Genomic DNA, 18,323 nt, shown 5'->3' with positions numbered 1-18,323 from the left:
ATGATGGCTTACCTGATAAACAGATATATATATATATATATATATAGAAATACAGGTTATTTAACATCTAACCTGTTCCAACTGTAGGTACACCGTACCAAGCTTTAAATATATTTTGATTATTGAAAGATCTGTTTTGATATTGCTAGATATTCTCTAATTATTTGTATTTTCTCAGGGTTTTTCCTCAAAATTAAACCAGAAAAGTTGCTGGTAGTACACGTACCACAAGTGAAGAATCAATGCCCAAGTGTGTTCGGCATAAATCTGCAGGGAGGGCAGATACATTGCTAGTTTTTATAAAGCACAGGAGAGAGCGGCCACCTTTTATATACCAACACTGGGGAATTTAATCTAGAGGGAATAGGATGACTGGAGAAGAATAAGCAAGCAGGCAGCTTAATAAAACTATCATATAGTAACGATACTGATGGGAATACAAGTGACAGCTTTAGAGAGGTCTTTATTCAGAAGTGGCAGCTTACTGCTGTTCACGGTATTCATTTGTTGGGGGATATTTATATATATTGTTAATGCTGCTTATTATTCCTATCAGACAACATTATCATTTTAAAAAGATGGCTTTTATCTTTCCACATAAATGGGCGTATTTTCCTCTTCATAGCTATCGACTGAGTGCATCCCCATTCTCCACTTTATTTACTCTTTACTATTAACCTTCTCTTCTTTCTTTTCTTTTTTTTTTTTCCCTGTGATCTGGAGAAATCCTTCATGCTCTCTTTACTGCCCCGAAGCCATGATATTTCAACAGGCTGCCTTCCTCCTTTGCAGTACCTGGGCTGGCTCTCCTGGGCCAGGTTTTCACCCCTCTGGTAAGCGTGGTCTGCTATCTGAGTAGTGGACCTCTTGACAATTTGTTTCAGCTCCGGTTCCAACCGCTCCATTATGGCTTTGATGGTCTCTGGGAGTTTCTTCAACTTCGCCAGAGCCTGAAAGAAAAAAAAAAAGAAAAGTAATAGTATGGACATTTTATTTGAAGCAGTAAAACACCTTCAAAAAATGTATTGCATACATTATTAGAGTGGAAATATGTGAAATTAACTGGGAAGTTCCAGTATTGCTCAAGATGTATACGACTCTTTTTTCAAATAATAAGATCTTCTTTGGTCTTATGGGAGGAAGTGTCTTGTAGATGATTAACTCATACCGAAAAATTAACTTATAAAGAAGACAAAAATCAAACAAAGACTTCTTTTGATTGATTCAATTAATAGATGAATTAACTGAGCGTAGCAGCTCTACTGTTAAATTGTTCAACTTTCATGACATATAATATTCTGCAAATTGTGCTTAAAGCTCATAAACAAACTTTACTGATCAATATCCAGAACAGATTTGCAAAAAGAGAAAGTTACAATAACTTTAAAGGAACAGAGACTCTCATAAAACTAAGATTTAGGAGCAATTTGATAGAAAGGAGCATTTCCGTAAAATACATCAATGAATGGAACAATCTAGACATACAATCAAAACAATCGAACTCAAGCTCCAAAAAAAACAAATACATTTGTTCAAATACAAAGGAATGAAGTAATCGAAATATAGTTTTGTTATGGCAGAAAAACTCTACTCTTATTCTGCTCCCTTTCATTCAGAACTTTTTAATCTTTTGTTCTGCGTCTTATAATCTTTTTTTCTTTTGTCAATGAATGAAATAAAGTCAACTAAAAACTAAAAAACATTTAGTAGCGTGACGTCCGTGTGCGTACCCTGATGAGGATGCCCATAAACTCGGCACTGTTCTCCTCCGGATCCACCTCCGGGAGGTCTGCTTGGTTCAGTTCCCTCAGATCCTGCTGCAGCTCTCGCACTGAAGAAGGCATATGCATACAAATAGCTCAGCACATATTCTATGAAATATTTACAAGCACACAAATCCAATTATTTTCAGTAATGGACAAACACACACGCACAAAAACAATAAATAAAACAGTGATGTGAATATAAACTATCTGGAATATACATATTTTGAGCAAGTATCCAGAATGTAACGCATAGAAACAAGTGAGTGCATAGATGGGAAGATAATAATGCATTACGGCTTTCTCTTATAAACACATGCACCTGTACCCCCCCCCCCCCCCCCCCACACACACACACACAAACAACCTCAATACGACTTAGCCACATTAGCAGCTAAATTGAGAATGGCAGTATCGAGTGATGCGTTAATTTCCACGAGATGGGGCCTCCCAATCCCCCATCAAAGCTCACTAAGAGAGTTAATGTTTATGGCAGGTTAATGGACTTTGGGTGTGTTTCCTCTTTTCACCCATTCCAACTGTAGTTTGTGTAATAATTATGACAATTACTATCTACAAATGAGGTGCTCTAATGCTATTAGACAAAGTGGCACGCTACGCCACTGATGGAAGCCGGTAGCTGTGTCGTGACCACAGTTGTTAACGTGACCGTATATTGGCACTTACTGCCTGATGATGGCTGATTGCCAGGTTTCTCTTTGCATAATGAGGGGAAAGCCGTGGTTTAGCTTTTACTTTTTGGGCCTGCGGAGTGGAAGAATTGAACGGATATTTATTACGTATTACCGCTAATTTGTACATCTGCGACTGTGTTTATGTGTCGGAGGTGGCAGCACTCTCGCCCGCCTGCCAATGAGAGCAGCCGAGTGCATAAGGGGTGGATAAAAAGAAATGGCAGATTTGGTCGGAACAAGCAACGAGCGGAATTGGCGGCGATGGGAAGGCTGCTTTTCCCACAACACAAGTAAAAACAGCAGAAGTCAATTCCATGCTAAGTGACGCTAAAGGAGAATCTAGAACGTCCCAGGGTGGTATGAACAGCAGGGTCCACGGTTGCCTGGTATCCACGGAGCTAAAAAAACCAAAAACAAAAACTAAACGGTGAGTCGCTAACTCTGAATGCCAAGAGTGGGTGGTAGAGAGAGAGAAAGAGAGAGAGAGAGAGAGAGAAAAGTGTCAGGCTTAATATAAAACTCCAAAACACCAAGGGAACACCAAGTTATTGCTGGATTAACTTTTTTTCATTATCTTCTTGTTTGCGTTCCTCTGCGCTCTGCCTGGAAGAAATGTAGGGCTGACTCTACGCCCAAGCAACCAAGAGAGGATTCATACATTGCCGAATACAGTTAGGGTCCGTGTTATCAGTCCCCGTTAAAGCATTGGTTACCTGTTTTGAGTGTAATAAATGCTGTTCCCCTGCTGTGAAGGCAGAAACACTGGGTGACTAATGGTATAGGTACGAGATAATGAGATGATTAGAATGTTGGCAAGAGAGAAAGATATTATCATTGTAGCTGAAAATATAATGCCACGAAATAAACGCGGGCGTGCGCCTCCGTGCAAACTTATTTATATGTATGTGCAACGAAACATCAATGAAGTATTTAGTTGTTGCTCTCAAAGTCTGGTTTGTATGTGCATTCGGTGTGTAAATGAAGGAAACATTGGTGGTGTTGCATGCCTATAATGACATGCAAATGGGTGTAAGTCAGCGCGATGCTAATGACTTCATTATCATATAGAACATCGGCTTGGTGGAAGCATAATTGCAAGTTTAAATCCACACACGTTGTTGACCGAGGAGACCGAAAACGCGGCACGTCTTCATCACTAAAAGCTCAACATTTGTGTAAGTTTTGCTGCTTGCAAGTGGAAAACAGTTTGTCAGTCAGAGTAAATGTCTCTGAGGAGAGGGAGAGGTGTGTTCATGATGAGCGTTGGCACATTCACAACCTGCTGCAGATGATTCCTGCTCTCCACTGTTGCGGCTGCAGGGCAGCACAGTATTGCTCTTCACGGCTTAGCGATAAAAAAATCAGCTGCAGATGAAGCATAAAATCTCTTCCGTCTACATTTTGTTTCATTTGGGAACCTTTTATTGCCCCTGTGTTTTCCTCCCATATCAATATGCGATCTGAAGAACTGTACCACTGCTGGATCCAGGTGTGCTGAACTGGGATGAATCCAGAAGCTTGCGAGGCGTGGACAGACTGCTCACGTCCAGACCGGACATGGGAGAGTCTTTGGCCAACGTGCTGCAAAAAGAAGATTAAGCAGGTAAAATAAGCTATCAAATGTTAAACCTCGTGTCTAAAATACAAACTGAAATATCCAACAAGCAGAGGAAGATGCACAAATTAACTCCCAACGTGCACGCACTCGTAGAAATGCAAACACTAACCCGGCCCTCCCGAACAGGAACATTCTGCTGTTATAACCGCACCGCCGCGCGTCTAAAGGGTGGTGCGGTTGGTACTGCTTTCCAATGAGTCATTTATCAAGTGTTAGGCCAGAGGTGGAAGCAATCCAGGTCCAAGTTGGGCGGGATAAACACGGCCGGGGCTGCTAAGTGAGTGGGGTGTATGGAGGCTGGCTTGCTGTTAGAGGCAACCCGGTGCAGGAAGGCCAGGGCCTGTCACGAGCTGACCCTCTGTAATAAATCATTGTACCTCGCCAGCCCACAGTCACCATAATTATTGCACCCCACACACAGTCACACACATGTGATAACGTGCACATAAGACTTTGGCTGGAACACTCCAGTGTGCTCAGAGAGTTATCCCTGCTTTGGCATACAAACTGCAGAAGACGCAGGGTGACCACAAAACCTGGTTATCATTTAACATGTCAGTGATGTCACATGGAAAACTGCAAATGATGTCATTCTGTCAATAATCGGCAGTGGACATTCTCTCTCGGGCGACAAGGTGGCATGTATTTGTGGTGTTATTACAGCAGTACCTACCATGACTTCCAACGAAATGAACCTTTACAAGTTACTGCTGTTTCGCGGCCAAACATAATTCAATTCCGATGCTTTTTATCTGATCCTTTGGAGCTTATCATCTTTATAGAAAGTCGAGGCACAGAATATACAAGGTCTGCCTCTTGGTTTCCACGGAGTAAATAATTGGCAAGCCAAGAAATGAAATAACCTATAATGAAGGCACATCTATTCTTTAGAAAGTTGCAAAGAAGACACACTGAAGGCTCAAATCCTGAAATATAAAAGGCAGGCACCGAAGGCTTTTAAAGTTTCTGACCAAAACAAATTGGCAAAACGATAATAATTTAGTTATTCTGCGTGGATGCATACAAGTGAAGCTTGCTGAAGCCAACACAGAACAAAATAGACTCTTTCCTTTCCCTTAAAATGAAAGAGAAGTTGTGATGGTGTGAAATGCTGCGAGTTTGCCCCTCACCTCGGGAGGCGAGCCGCATTTTTGTCCTTGTTCTTGTGGCCCAGGCGACTGGTGGACTTGATGTAGAGGTGCCGGTGCAGCTCGTCGATGAGCACCAGGTGGATATTGAGCTTCTTGCTGTGCAGCTCGAGGCGCAGGTCTCCGAGGCCCTCTACCTGAAGCAAGGGGCCCTCCAAGGACTCCACAGCTGTCACCTGCACAAAAGAAACGACCAGCCAGGCGCAAGTCAAAGCTTTGCTGGGAGTTTTCAAACTTTATACCACACACACACACACACACACACACACACACACACCAGAGTGCACCCTGTTTTCACTCATAGCCAGCTGAGATGGGCTCCAGCCTCCTACGACTGTGAATTGGATAAAAATGTATAGCAACAGATAAATAGTTGATTTTTGTTACTCTAAATCCAATTTTTACCATTGTAAACCTAAGTGACCTGACTCACACTAATAAAATGCAAGAAATGCAGTATTTTTTTCTGATGTGCTTATGTTACGTATCCAATAAAAGATGCTCCGACTCCTTTCACGTCACCCTCCTTTCAACCGACAGCAGAGTGAAAAGCTGACGACGCATTTTACTGAGCCGAGCGGTTTACCTCAGTGGTAAGTTTGTGAAATAAACAACTCCTCTAAATTTTCCATCTCCACACGACATGCCTCGTGTCATTTGTGCTCGACTGATATGTTGCCCTGCTTTTATTGCCGCTGCCACATTAACCGGACGTCGCCATCTTTGATGAGATGCATCGATGCACGTTATTAAAATCGACGTGTCACCCCAGCAGTAAAAAATTTAATCAGCCAGTACATCTGTTATGGGAAATTTTTATTCCCTAATATTGGAATTTGCCCCCAAAAAATCCATATTGGTTGGGCTCTACTATGTGGGGACACTCTTTTTTTCGCTACTTATTTTGAGAGCTCATTTTTGTGTATACTACAGACACATATATATATATATATATATATATATATATATATTTAAAATGAATGATACTCCTTAATGTCAAATCTTAAAACTAGTTGGTTTGTGGCATAAATGAATTAAATGTTGACTCATCTATTTTTAATACTTACAAAACCAGGTCCAGACACACAGACATATCTGATTCACTTATTAATAAAACTTATTTCATGATCCTTCTGTTGTTAGTGAAACAACCCCCCCCCCCCCCCCCCCCCCCCCTCCCAAAAAAAAAACATCACCCCCTGAAAAAAATTTGGAGAATCTACCTGCAAGGTTAGAAAGGGCACATTTAGTATTCATTGATGCGTTTGCCAACTCGGCGGCAGAAATACAGGCCAATTATCAATAGAAAAATTCCCTGGCAAATGAAATGAACCCAGTAGCCTGTGGCCAGTGCTCCTCTGTCGGTGGACAATCTGCCCACAGTCGCTAAATGAAAACATCATTGTAATAACAGTCAAATTGGCCTGTTGGGTAAAGCAATATTTGAGATTGATGAACCTTATAAAGGAACTTGGTTTTTGTCTCTCTCCAGCTCCAAGACAGAGAGGGAATAGTGGAGCAGTCCCCGATATTCACACCCAGACGAACAAGCGCAGTGGCGCCGAATTAGTTCTAATCGGCTCATTAGAGTGTACATTTATTTGTATGTAGGTATTTAAATGTGCTGTCAAGAGTAATATATTTCCTTTTAGAAATACTGGACGTATTGCGTCATGTTCCTCATACATTCCCCAAGCATCCCTCCTCTCTGCTCTCCTACCTCAGCAACAGCAGTGGTGGCATGCTTGCAGATAAGAAGTCTTAATGACATTTAATAAAAATGTACCGGTCTGTCCGTGTGTGTGTTTATGAGCATTTATGCTTGCATTCCAAGGGCACTAATGGCCAGATGATAGCACTGCAAAGAATATTTTAACAGCCAAGACAGGCCAGAAGGGAACGGGACGGGAATGGGAGGCGTGTGGGGAGTACGCCTGGCTGGGGGTTTGGGGGGGGGGGGGGGGGCAACGGGTCAAGTGTGTGTTGATGCAAATGAGAGTCACATTAGTGAGAAGACGAGCTAATGTGCTGCATGATCATCCTCCTCGGGCTTAATATAATAACTCGGCATGCCTGCGAGGCTTTGCATGTTCTCTGTGAGTGTACACACTTCTCAGATGTGTCTGCGTATGATGATATGTGTGTGATTGCGTGACTGTAAATCATTTAACGTTTATGTGTTTGTGTGGAGGGGGGTGGGGGGGTATATCTCATTACCAGTGTGCTAGGATGACAGAGGAAGGCTGGTTAACATCATTAGGAGGCCAGGCTTGTCAGCATAATGAGGGATATGAAGCCTCAAGTGAATTTGAAGAGAAGAGAAGAGAAGAGAAGAGAAGAGAAGAGAAGAGAAGAAGCTTATCACTGGGTCCACAGCTCCAAGGGGGGTATCAGAAGTATGCACCTGGATTTTGCGATACCACAGCGAGAGAAAAGGAGAGGAGACTTTTTTTTTTCACTCCCAAAGCTGGTCTGGTTTTTAACCAACCCCATGGGATATAAGGCTGCCATTCAACAGTAGACGGAGAGCATAGTCTGAATTCTAATTGTCAACCCTTGGAGATAAGCCTCACATAAACACGCACACATTGTTAAAGGGAGTAACCCGCAGTAGTGAGTAAAAGGAGTAAGGGAAAGAGAAGCTAGGAAGTTTATCCCAGCTTAGTCTACTCCTATTGAAGCACAAGGCAACACAATGAGAAATGCGTCTGTATGCGGAGAGAAATTTTCTGCTTTTCAACTTTACCTTGCATGGTAATTTTAGTTCAGTGGGTCTTTCTTTATATATAGAAATTCAATAATGTGGCAGGTGTGGGTGGTACTAACCATCAGCCTTGAGCTTCTTAAACACTTGTAGCAGAGACCGCCATGTGAGCATCTACAAACTGTAATTCAACAAGTTTGTATTTCAGCCAACATTCACGTCATTAATAAAACCAGAATAAATAAATGTAAAGTCAGAATCCTTCACATTATAATCTGCTTTTTCAAGTTGTTTTTGTTGCTTTACACAGCGCTACACCCATCCTGTATTTGGTTCAAGTGTGGCTTATCTAAAGTGGACTTTTCATACATTATTCATTCACAAAGTGCATAAATATGTCACTGAAGTAAAAGGTGGTACGAATGCATCCAACAACATTTTGATATGTAGATGCATATAAATTGGGCCTCAAAGTGTATGTTTGCAAGTCAATGAAGCTGCCCCATCCCCACTTGAAGTCTGCCAGTCTGAGAAGAAGCGTCCAAGTGACTTTGAACACTCCAACACCTTTAAAATCAAACCGCGCCGACGAACACAGGCTGAATGAAGTCCCGCTTGTTTCCACGCGGACAGAAACGGCGGATTTGTCACGGTCCTTCGGGCGCGCCATCATTCATCTTCTTTTTTTTTTCCCCCTTCCTCTTCAGATAACCTCATTCTTGCAAACTAATTATTGCCAAAGTCTGGAGGCAGATGTGTGGGGGCGACAGACGGAGGCAGAGAGGAGAAGGGAAGGAAAGGAAAGGAAAAAAGAGAGAGAGAGAGATCACAGAGACTGGCTGTTTAGACCTCAATGCCATCCTTCGGCTCCCCTGCCGAGCAAACTGCAAAATACACATCAAAAGAACAAGACTATATGCACACATACACACCTGGAGCGACTTCGCTGCACTCACATTACGTGAGCTGCAACCGGTGGACTGTTCAAGGCTAGAAAGACGCTTTAAAGCCACGAGAGGTACCAAGAAATCAATCTTTGGCAGCAACACTTCATGAAAGCTGATGCTTATATATTACCCTCTAAAAAGTCGGTTCTGCCCGATGCGACAATAGTTGGCCAGATAACGACAAAAAAAAACCATTCTTTTTTCCACAGCTCTTTTTATCCATCCCTCAAATTAGACATGATCAAAGCGCTACACGTCATACATTTGGGACAAAACCATCCACTCACCAGCATATCCGTGGCATGAAGGTAGTGCTTGCTGGCCATGTAGGCCTCCAGCCGTTGAGGCACCTGCTTTATGCTTTCAATTTCATCCAGCAGCTGGAGGACATGCTTGTGTTCGATGCCTTCGATCCACAGCTTCCTCAACTCGTCCCGTTTACAGTGGAGCAGCATCTTGCAAGACAGCAGGTTCTCCTTCACCTGCGGGTTGAAGGTGACGTGAGTGGCCACGTCTGGTACAACATGTATCTTGTTTATGTTTTCATTAGATTGAAAAATCAGGTGAAATGAAAGAGTGAAATGAATGAGTGATCTTAAATATACTTAAACAGTGGTGTAGCATTGTTTCTTTGTAATGATGTTTATTTTCATAATGACTTATGACTAAAGCCATAATATGCATTTCCAGGCAGAACTGTATCAGCACATCTTGGTTAAATTGGAACTTTCTCATCCAAGGATCAAGCAGCTGGAAACCGGTAATCTGTACAGATTTGCTCCTGGCAGAGAGCAGGAAGTACATCTTTCTCTTTTTCTAATTTATTTTTTTTGATGAATCTCATTGAGTGTCAAAGTAGCTCAGCTTTCTGATTTTGGTAATTCTCTTCTTCAATGAGCAATACTTTCATAAATTATGTCAGTCTTTGAGACAAACTAAATAAAAGAGAACTGAGATTATCTAAAAACTAAAAAAAAACTAAAACAGAAAAACCTGACTAAAAGTGTTGCTGACAGGCGGTTGGACAAATCAATCATCTAAGGGTTTTCACATCCTTCACATCTCCATTCATGTAAATCTACCTGTTTGATCTTGTTGCGGGAGCTGGTAATGCGCTCTGTGATGCTCTGGTAGGTCCTGATGGCGGTGGTAAGTTCAGCATAATGTTGAACAATCAGCTGATCTAAATCCCTGTCGCACGTTTCGAAGGCCTCCTCCAGTCGGCCCTTCTCCGTCTCCCTGTCCTGCACATCATCACTGCTGGACAAAGTCCTGCATTGGAACAGAGACAGCAAGGTCATTTCCAGCTAGTTCAATACATTCATGTTCATTATCAGCCAGCTCAGATGACAACAAGGGTACACATTTTGGAGGTTTTATGTGAGCTCGGCTGCAGACTGTAAGGCCCTAAAGAGGGTCAAACACACTGGCCTCTGCCCTCCCTGGAGGAGCTTGCCAACTCCAGATGCCTGAGAAGGAGCATTGGCATTCTCAAAAGAACCCTCCCACCCAGCTCATCACCTGTTTGAACTGATGCCTTCTGGCAGCAAGCATGAAAGGTCAATGAATGCAAGCACATCCAGATTATTAAACAGTTTTTATCCTTGAGCAATCAGATCATGAAATAACTGCCGACCTGGACATTAGTGTTCTAATCTCCATCCGTGCAATCCTGTTCATAATTTATCTTGTGTGTTTAACCCTCTACCTTTACACACATTATATTTATATTATGCACACAATTTGTCAACTTTACATATACCGGTGCATAAAGGGAGCAGCTGTAATTTCATCATATGTCCCATATAATTACAATAAAGCTATTCACCTATATTCTTGTATTCTATTAATATCCATATATGTGCAAGATTGGGCATCTAACTTGAAATATATATTGAAATGAGCATATTGATAGCAACCTATTTGACTAAATGTGCATTTAATAGTAACTTGTAGTACAAAGCCAGTAAAAAGCTTAGTGCCACACTAACAAACACAAATCAGACAGGTAATGACAGCAGAAAGCAAAGTTAAAGCGCAGTGTGTGGATCTCTGACCTTTCCATAAAAATAGGACTATGGGATGTACACTGGCATAGCAATCCAGCAATATTTAGGAACAAATCTGCCAGAAAACACGTTAAAAACGGCAATTTGTTATGGTGCATGATAGTAGCTTCACTATTTGTTGTTAGGGGTTATATGGGAAACAAAGATCCAAAGAACTTCTGTAAATCTGTAAATCAATTTACAATACCACAGATTTTCATTTTCCTGCACCACACGAATACATTAAAATACACCTGATGCACATATATCATCGATAAATCCAGAGCACGTGAGTTTATTTGGAACACACAATAACACAGGAAGGATGTGGCTGCATTGTAGCTTTAGCATAGAAGCTCGCTGTCAGTCCGTCTCTGGCAGCAAATACAAGCACATCTCAGCACCAGCTGGGCCTTAAACACCGCCGTGAAGCTCGGATAAACTGTGTAAGGCCACGTACCTGATGACAGAGATGAGGAGACCGGAGGGATCTTTGTTTTTGCTAACGGCACTTCTGTATCTGCCTGTATCAGCTGCCATTTTTCCAGCTGCGGCACTCAAACAGGAAGAGAGACGCGCGAGGTTACCGAAAGGGATTGTGGGAGATGTAGTTTACAAACGAGGAGCCGCGTCGCTCACTATGTAAAGGAACTGCATCTACAATATTTCTTATAGTTTTATCCACATGTTAAATTGTGGCACCAGAACAAGATTTTTTGGTTGCTATTGTTCAATTACTCCACCAATCTATACATCTTCTGTTGCACTTTTTACAACTCGAATCCCTGCTCATGGGCATAAACAGGGTACACCTTCCACCAGGGGTTTTAAACATAAGGCCTGCGGGCCAAAATCATAGTGCAAGAGGCTCCAATCTGGCCCGCCAAACCTGAAGGTAGCATTACAATTGGCTTTATTTTGAGATTGTAGTAATTGTTGTTTTTTTGCCAAAATGTTGTCATTTTCATCATGTGTACTCTGTACTCAACTAAAAATATACTTGTCTAAATTGAATGGTAATTATGGCACTATTTTACCGGTCTGGCCAATCAAGGTGAAATGTGACCCCTGAACTAAAATGTGTTTAACCCCCCCCCCCCCCCCCCCCGATTTTGACATTTCACAGTTCACCACAAGATCAACACGAAAAGATAGACAGTCACACAAACTAACACGCCAAGAGAATTTCTGATCTTTCACTATGTGCACCATCCAGTCCACTAGGATCGTGTGTCTAACACTTGCTTTCAGCTTCTGATCAAAACCAAACATGCAGAAGCTACTTTACTTTTGAAGGATCTTGTATGGAGGCTCTGAGAAGCTGCTCCAACTCAGATTTTCTTTTATTACAAGATATTTATGTTTTCCTCTTCCATCTTTGCATGCTTCTATACCATTTAATTATACTGCTTTATTCATGTCATGCTTCTATTTTTAATAATGATTTTCTGTTGGGATCTTATACTGTTTTAGTGTCATTTCTCTCCTTTTTTTTTTGCATATTTGTTGATATAAATTATTTTAAATTGCCCTGTAAGGAAAGCACACAATGTATGATGAAAATGAAAGCTTACCAACCTACTACAGGATATCGCTGACGAGATAGAAAATAAGCATAAAAGTGCACCTGCATCTCCAGGTCAAGAAAGAACCTGGATATCAATTGTTTGAAAAAAAAACAATTCAAATTGTGGTATATTTTCGACCGAGTTTTTTTCTCAACTATAGATCCCCGCAAACCAGGATTCCCATCAAGCTGAGCACAAATTGCTTTTTTTTTTTTTTTTAAAGGTTTACAATTATCAGTGTGTGCAAAACGTTACAGATTAGATCAATAGTTTTAGCTGTTTAATAAGTAACCGATAAGGACTAGATCATATCTCAATTCAATCATGATACTTCAGGAACTTTTTATGAGGAGAGGAGTACATTCATTGCAGCATTTTTATTCAGCCTTTTTGTGCCTGACTGATAACACGGGGGGTCGAGGGAAGAAGAAAGGCCAGAGACAGTGTGTGTCAGTGAGTTAATAGCCAACCCCATTTAAAACATATAGTGTTGGGTTGTGTGGGGCTCTCCTGCCCTGTATCTCTGACAATCTTTGCTGTACCAATGAGAATGGGAGAGGGCATTGATTCTGGAGCAGAGGAGGTCGATCCCCAGCAGCCTGGACCCTGATTGATGCGCTGGTGGACTAAGGAGATAACATTGTGGGTGAGCTTTCTGTCTGTTCCTCTGTGTAAAAAGCAATTGGCGTGTCATGTGGGACTCATTGTTTTTCCTCTGAAGGTGCCAAGTTTCCCAGGTCCAAGTTAAAATTTGAAGTTCTTATCGCCTTCCCCTCAAAACCATGGCCCATCTGTTCCAGTAATCTACTGGGCTTCGTTTCTCCGATACAGCAGCTTCAAGGTCATTTCCTTCTAATGCCACTAAACCTTGACTGAAAGACCAATGTGGGACTTTCTTTGTAGTGGTTGCTTAAATAATAATTAAAAACATAAATCTGCTTTGACTTTTACTTGATGTTTTATACGAATGCTGAAGGGGACATTCGGGTGGGAAATAAAATATTTGTTAAAAGAAATACTGATTCAACTTCATTACATGAGTAAAAGTAAAGAAATATCAGTACAGGATTCGAAATGTACCGGACTACAGTACCGTAACTGGACAGAGCTCCTTTAACTTTTTCAAACAAGCTGAACCATCTGTGTTGGAGTCCCATATTTGGGTCCGATCTCATGCTTTTTTACCCCCAGAAATTGTTTTATATTAAAACAGGGGAGTCTGGCAATGCAACTATCATTGATGTAACTTTATCGCTCCTATAACTTCTGCACTTTCATCATATAAATCGTTCTCTGTAAAGGGGAAAAGACAATACAAGTACAATAACAGAGTGAAAATACATGTTACCTGCCAGTTTGTTGGGAATTTATTTGCACATCTAATCAGGTGGCCATTCTTTCGGTGTATGGTCTTTATTAATGAGTCAAATACCCGGCGATGCAAGGTTCCCGAAACAGGCACATTTCAATGACACAAAGAATCTATATTTCCTGGCTCATTTTGAAGCAGTTGTGAGGGAAACTGCAAATACCTTCTGGATTTTTTATAGCTTTATTTAAAAAAAACAAAATCCCCAAAAACATCAGTTTGACACAGTTTGTGGAGCAGAGTAGCTACACACCGCTGGAGAAATAACACGGAGAGAAATAAAATTAGATAAAGATTTATGGATGCTCAGTGTGGAATCAACTCAAACATCACGAGATAAAAGCAAGATTGAGTAAAGTAAGAACACTGAGGGGAGACGGGGAAGAAAAAAAAAATTTGCAGGGGATGAAAAAGCAATATATCTAACTCTCAACTTTGTTGAACTCACTGCTGTCGTGTTTAGATTACCTGGAAAGATTGGATGTTTGAGCAAGCTGCTCTTATGAGCTATTTTCGCTCCAACCCACAACAAACTTGAAAGCAGCAAATGTTAACTGACTCATTCATCACAAGTGAGTCAATACAGTGTTTGGAGATAAGAGAAGTAAGAACAGGAAATGACATCAAACATGCAGGGAAGCTGGTTCTTCGTCAATAAACTCACCAGATTAACAGGCTCAATACCTGCTGTAATAATTCTGCATTGGCAGGAAGGCTTCAATCCCAGTTCTCTAAGCGTTCTTTTCAGTACAGCCCGAGGCTTTGGGTGGATGTGCCCCCTGAGGGCATTACTGCACAATTTAATTCTTTACATTAAAGCCTGCTGAACACTTGTTGAAGCGGAATGTAAATACGAGCAACAACGGTAAAAACGCCTTGAAAATGAGGCCATAATAAAGAATTCTGTGTGAGACAAAGACATCCAGCATCCACTGATTATATTGACTTCAAACTGAGAGGCTCACAGCGACATGATCGTGGTGGTGTTATTGTCATCACGTTGTTAAAGCCCTTTGTTCTCCGCCGAAATAACCACTTCATGTCGTCCGCCGTGTACTCCATTCTCCAAGACAAACCTCATCATATCAGGTGATTGATATCCTCTGCTGTAATTCATTTTCCTTCTTTCTTTCTGGATCTCTTTTCCACATTATGATCATACATGAAATACATTTGTTGTGTTGTGCACATCCAGCAGGTTTTTGTATTAAAAAAAAAAAAAAAAAGCATGTTATTGATCTAGGTTAAGAACTGGATTGAGTTATGTCTGGAGCTCACGTGAAATGTCTTTATATTATCACAGTATACGCAACCACAGTGGATTCTTAAAAAGGTTTTCATTGACTCATGTAAAATCTCTCTGAAACATATTTATTAAAGAAAAGCACAGAATCAGCAGAAAAATGCTTCAGATGAACTACATATTGTCTATAATGTGTCACATTTACAGGAAGTATCTTATGAAATGTCATTTCTAATAATATGTCCTCATGGCATATGGAATTCCCAGCAGGTTTTCAATCATGCAAGACTGAGTTTATGAAATATTTTCCCAAAAGAAATTTCCAGCAAAACTGTGGACAATCTTAATCTTAATCTTATTTATTAAAAACTTTAACCACATTGTTGATTTAATCATACAATGTAAATGAAGAGCAAATATTTTGATGGGATTTTGCATTTGTATTGAAGGTTAATGTACTAGTTTGAAAAAGTTTTGGGTAGAAATTCTGGCGTATACCTTAAATACAAAAAGACTGGTGGGGAAAGTGAACAGTGTCTTTCTCCACCCTCATTCTATTTCAGCCTTGTCAGCTCTGTGTGTCCCCTGTAAGAGAGTACAAGCCTGCCTAAAGCCTACTTTTATAAGTACACTCATGCTTCAAGAGTCTGCAGTGACGTCCGCGTCGTCACCTTCACGAAGCCTAGAAAACAAATGACAATATTCTGAAACCTTAAATGGAAAATAGAAATCAACAACAATCTGTGTTTATGAAATATGAAAACCAAAGTGCGATAAGATGATGCGCTGAGAAAAACCCTTTTAAGAAATGATTGATGATGAATGGAAAATATTAGCGAGAGCTTGGCAAAGGCAGTTGATTGTACAAAAGATAGACGGATATAGAAATTGCAGATTAAAGCAGATCACGGTTATTCTGAAGAATGGAATGCTAATTTTTAAGGATGGATGGATGGATGGATTGATTGATTGATTTACCAGTGATGCAATGCAGCTGAATAAATGAATAAATAATGATTTAGCGAACAAATGTGTACAATTCTTGCTTACTACCCATCTTAAATGGGTAGTAAGTAGTCCTGAGACAGTGAGTCTCAGGACATTAAATGAATCGAATCTGGTCCCAATTTATAATTTTATATTTTAATCATCCCTAACTCAGTCCAGACATTGGGCCTTTCTTAATCCATCCATCTACATTGCATCTTCTTTTTTTCTTCACAACTCTCTACTCTGTTTTCATTTCAGAAACTGTCATGCTGCTCTGATGTCTCAATTTTTTTTTATTTCTGAAGTCTGACATCTCTTCAGTTGGGCCATTTATCATTTCTTTCCCCCCTTCCTTCAACCTTTCTTTTGCTTGCGATTTGAGCTTAGCTTTACACTCTTTCTTGTTTTTGTGAATTCTGGATGCGAATAAACACAACTCAGAGTTTGTGGTTACTTCATCCATAAAATGCATTTATCATTTTTGTTGTTTTGCGTTCAGATTGTATATCTATGTGTCTGTTGTGGTGACAAATAGACTCATTGCCTGTTATGCAGTGACATAATATATGATGATACATTGAGAAAACAAATTACACTGAGAGATTCCCTTTCTTGTCATATAGGGGTCAAAGTAAGTGACTTTAAGTGCTCACAGTTCATACCAAATTGCTTGCTCAGCATGTGAAGATATGAAATTTTCAAATATCATTCCGATCAGCTGATAGTGCACTTTGTTTTTCCTCCGTTGATTAGGCGCAAAACCTATTTAAAATGATTATTTATTTATCTGATAACAATTTCATTTATGCATGAAATTACGTGTCTTATCACTGATTAGAAAACACTGCACAGAACAATTGGTGATTTGATTCTTTTAATAAAGGAGTGTGTGGGGGGGGGGGGGGGAGTGTTGATCGCATAATACATTTTACAACATATATTAACTGGTGATTGCACTTCTCATGTGATACTGTGGACTGTATTTAAAAAAAAGAGAAGCTTTTATTGTGTGCAGTAAATGTAGTTATTGTTCAATTATAATGGCAAACATGATTATGTAACTGGATTACCTTCTCTGTGTGATTTGAATTTTTAATTTCAATATTTTGCCAATTTTTTTCTCCCCGTTTTGTCATTTACCAATTATAATAAGTGGTATTATTTTTCAATGTTGTTGTGGGAAAAATGTATTCAATTTTATTTCACAATTCTCACCTTATTCCATCCATATTCTATACCGCTTTATTCTGTCCAGGGTCGCGGGGTGCTCGAGCCAATCATGAAAGGTCGCCAGACAAATTTTACACACACATTTTATTTGTGAACTTCAAATACAGTTCATTCATTCAATCATTCATTCAATCATTCTAAACACAATCACAAAACAAAAACCCAAACACTGATACTAATACTAATACTAATACTACTACTAATACTAATACTGATACTAATACTAATACTAATAATCACTTCAACCTCATAAGACTTGACGAGTTAGTTTTATAGTGTGAACATATACATTTCTATAAAGCAATTTGTTTGGTTTCCATACTAAACACCGGCGGTTTGCCCGGTTCAATATGGCAGCGACGTTGACGTACGACGCAGCGTCGCTGCAGTTCTGTCAGTGAAAGTCAGACCGACTGTGCTACACCTCCACTCCCACTTTTTGACATCAACCAATAGAATTGTGGGACGCACTGACGTAGGGGCTCTCCTGTCCAATCAACTCGTGCGTTCTTCAAACACGTCATGCTAAGGAAGTGTTGCTGTTCCGAAGCGGAGCAGTCAGTGTGGGCCCCGGCCGGGAACATTTGGGTCTGAGTAAACCGTCCAAAACAAAAAAAAGTGGACATTTATCCTCCACGTTACATGAAACCGAGATAAGTTACACAGCCTGCGGTCTGACAATGGGAGCCAACAACAGTACCCGCCGTGTGTCATTTGAGTCAGACGAGAACGAGAATATCTCAGTGGTGAAGGGCATACGGGTAAGAGGCACGATGCAAACTTACCTAAACATGCTGTACATGGTTAATTTAATCCAGTTGTAGGTGACACAGAGGATTAAGCTGTAAATGCAGATCAATGTTCACCACGGAGCGACACGGTAAGGTTTTTCTGCTGCATTGCACATAGATTCTTTGCAGCCTGAAACTTCCATTCATTACTGGGAGATGCAGCAAAGGTAAAGTTTACTGTAAAAAATAAAGTTGATCTTCTGCAGAAC

At 40.5% G+C, this 18,323-nt stretch overlaps 2 protein-coding genes across 5 annotated transcripts in view; one reads left to right on the top strand and one right to left on the bottom strand.

Annotated features, from left to right (window-relative positions):
* Positions 1-11,498, bottom strand: part of exoc4 (exocyst complex component 4) — a 118,356-nt gene extending 106,858 nt beyond the window's left edge. Inside the window, exons 1-7 of the mRNA XM_080492038.1 lie at positions 11,384-11,498; positions 9,958-10,147; positions 9,163-9,357; positions 5,207-5,400; positions 3,933-4,039; positions 1,731-1,831; positions 796-950 (exon numbers count right to left, since the gene is read on the bottom strand). Of these exons, the coding sequence (XP_080348164.1) occupies positions 796-950; positions 1,731-1,831; positions 3,933-4,039; positions 5,207-5,400; positions 9,163-9,357; positions 9,958-10,147; positions 11,384-11,463 (1,022 nt within the window). The 5' untranslated portion in view covers positions 11,464-11,498. The remainder of the gene's footprint in view (positions 1-795; positions 951-1,730; positions 1,832-3,932; positions 4,040-5,206; positions 5,401-9,162; positions 9,358-9,957; positions 10,148-11,383) is intronic.
* A 6,353-nt stretch (positions 11,499-17,851) lies between these two features.
* Positions 17,852-18,323, top strand: part of chchd3a (coiled-coil-helix-coiled-coil-helix domain containing 3a) — a 74,188-nt gene continuing 73,716 nt past the window's right edge. For all 4 annotated transcript variants that reach the window (XM_080492359.1, XM_080492358.1, XM_080492357.1 and 1 more), the window contains exon 1: positions 17,852-18,084. In XM_080492359.1, coding sequence (XP_080348485.1) covers positions 18,004-18,084 — 81 coding nt within the window. In that variant the 5' untranslated portion in view covers positions 17,852-18,003. The remainder of the gene's footprint in view (positions 18,085-18,323) is intronic.

This window comes from Lipophrys pholis (genome assembly GCF_963383615.2).
Source record: "Lipophrys pholis genome assembly, chromosome: 22".
NCBI lineage: Eukaryota > Metazoa > Chordata > Actinopteri > Blenniiformes > Blenniidae > Lipophrys > Lipophrys pholis.
Note: the sequence above shows the minus strand (reverse complement) of the source record. Positions and strands in the feature narration are given on the sequence as shown.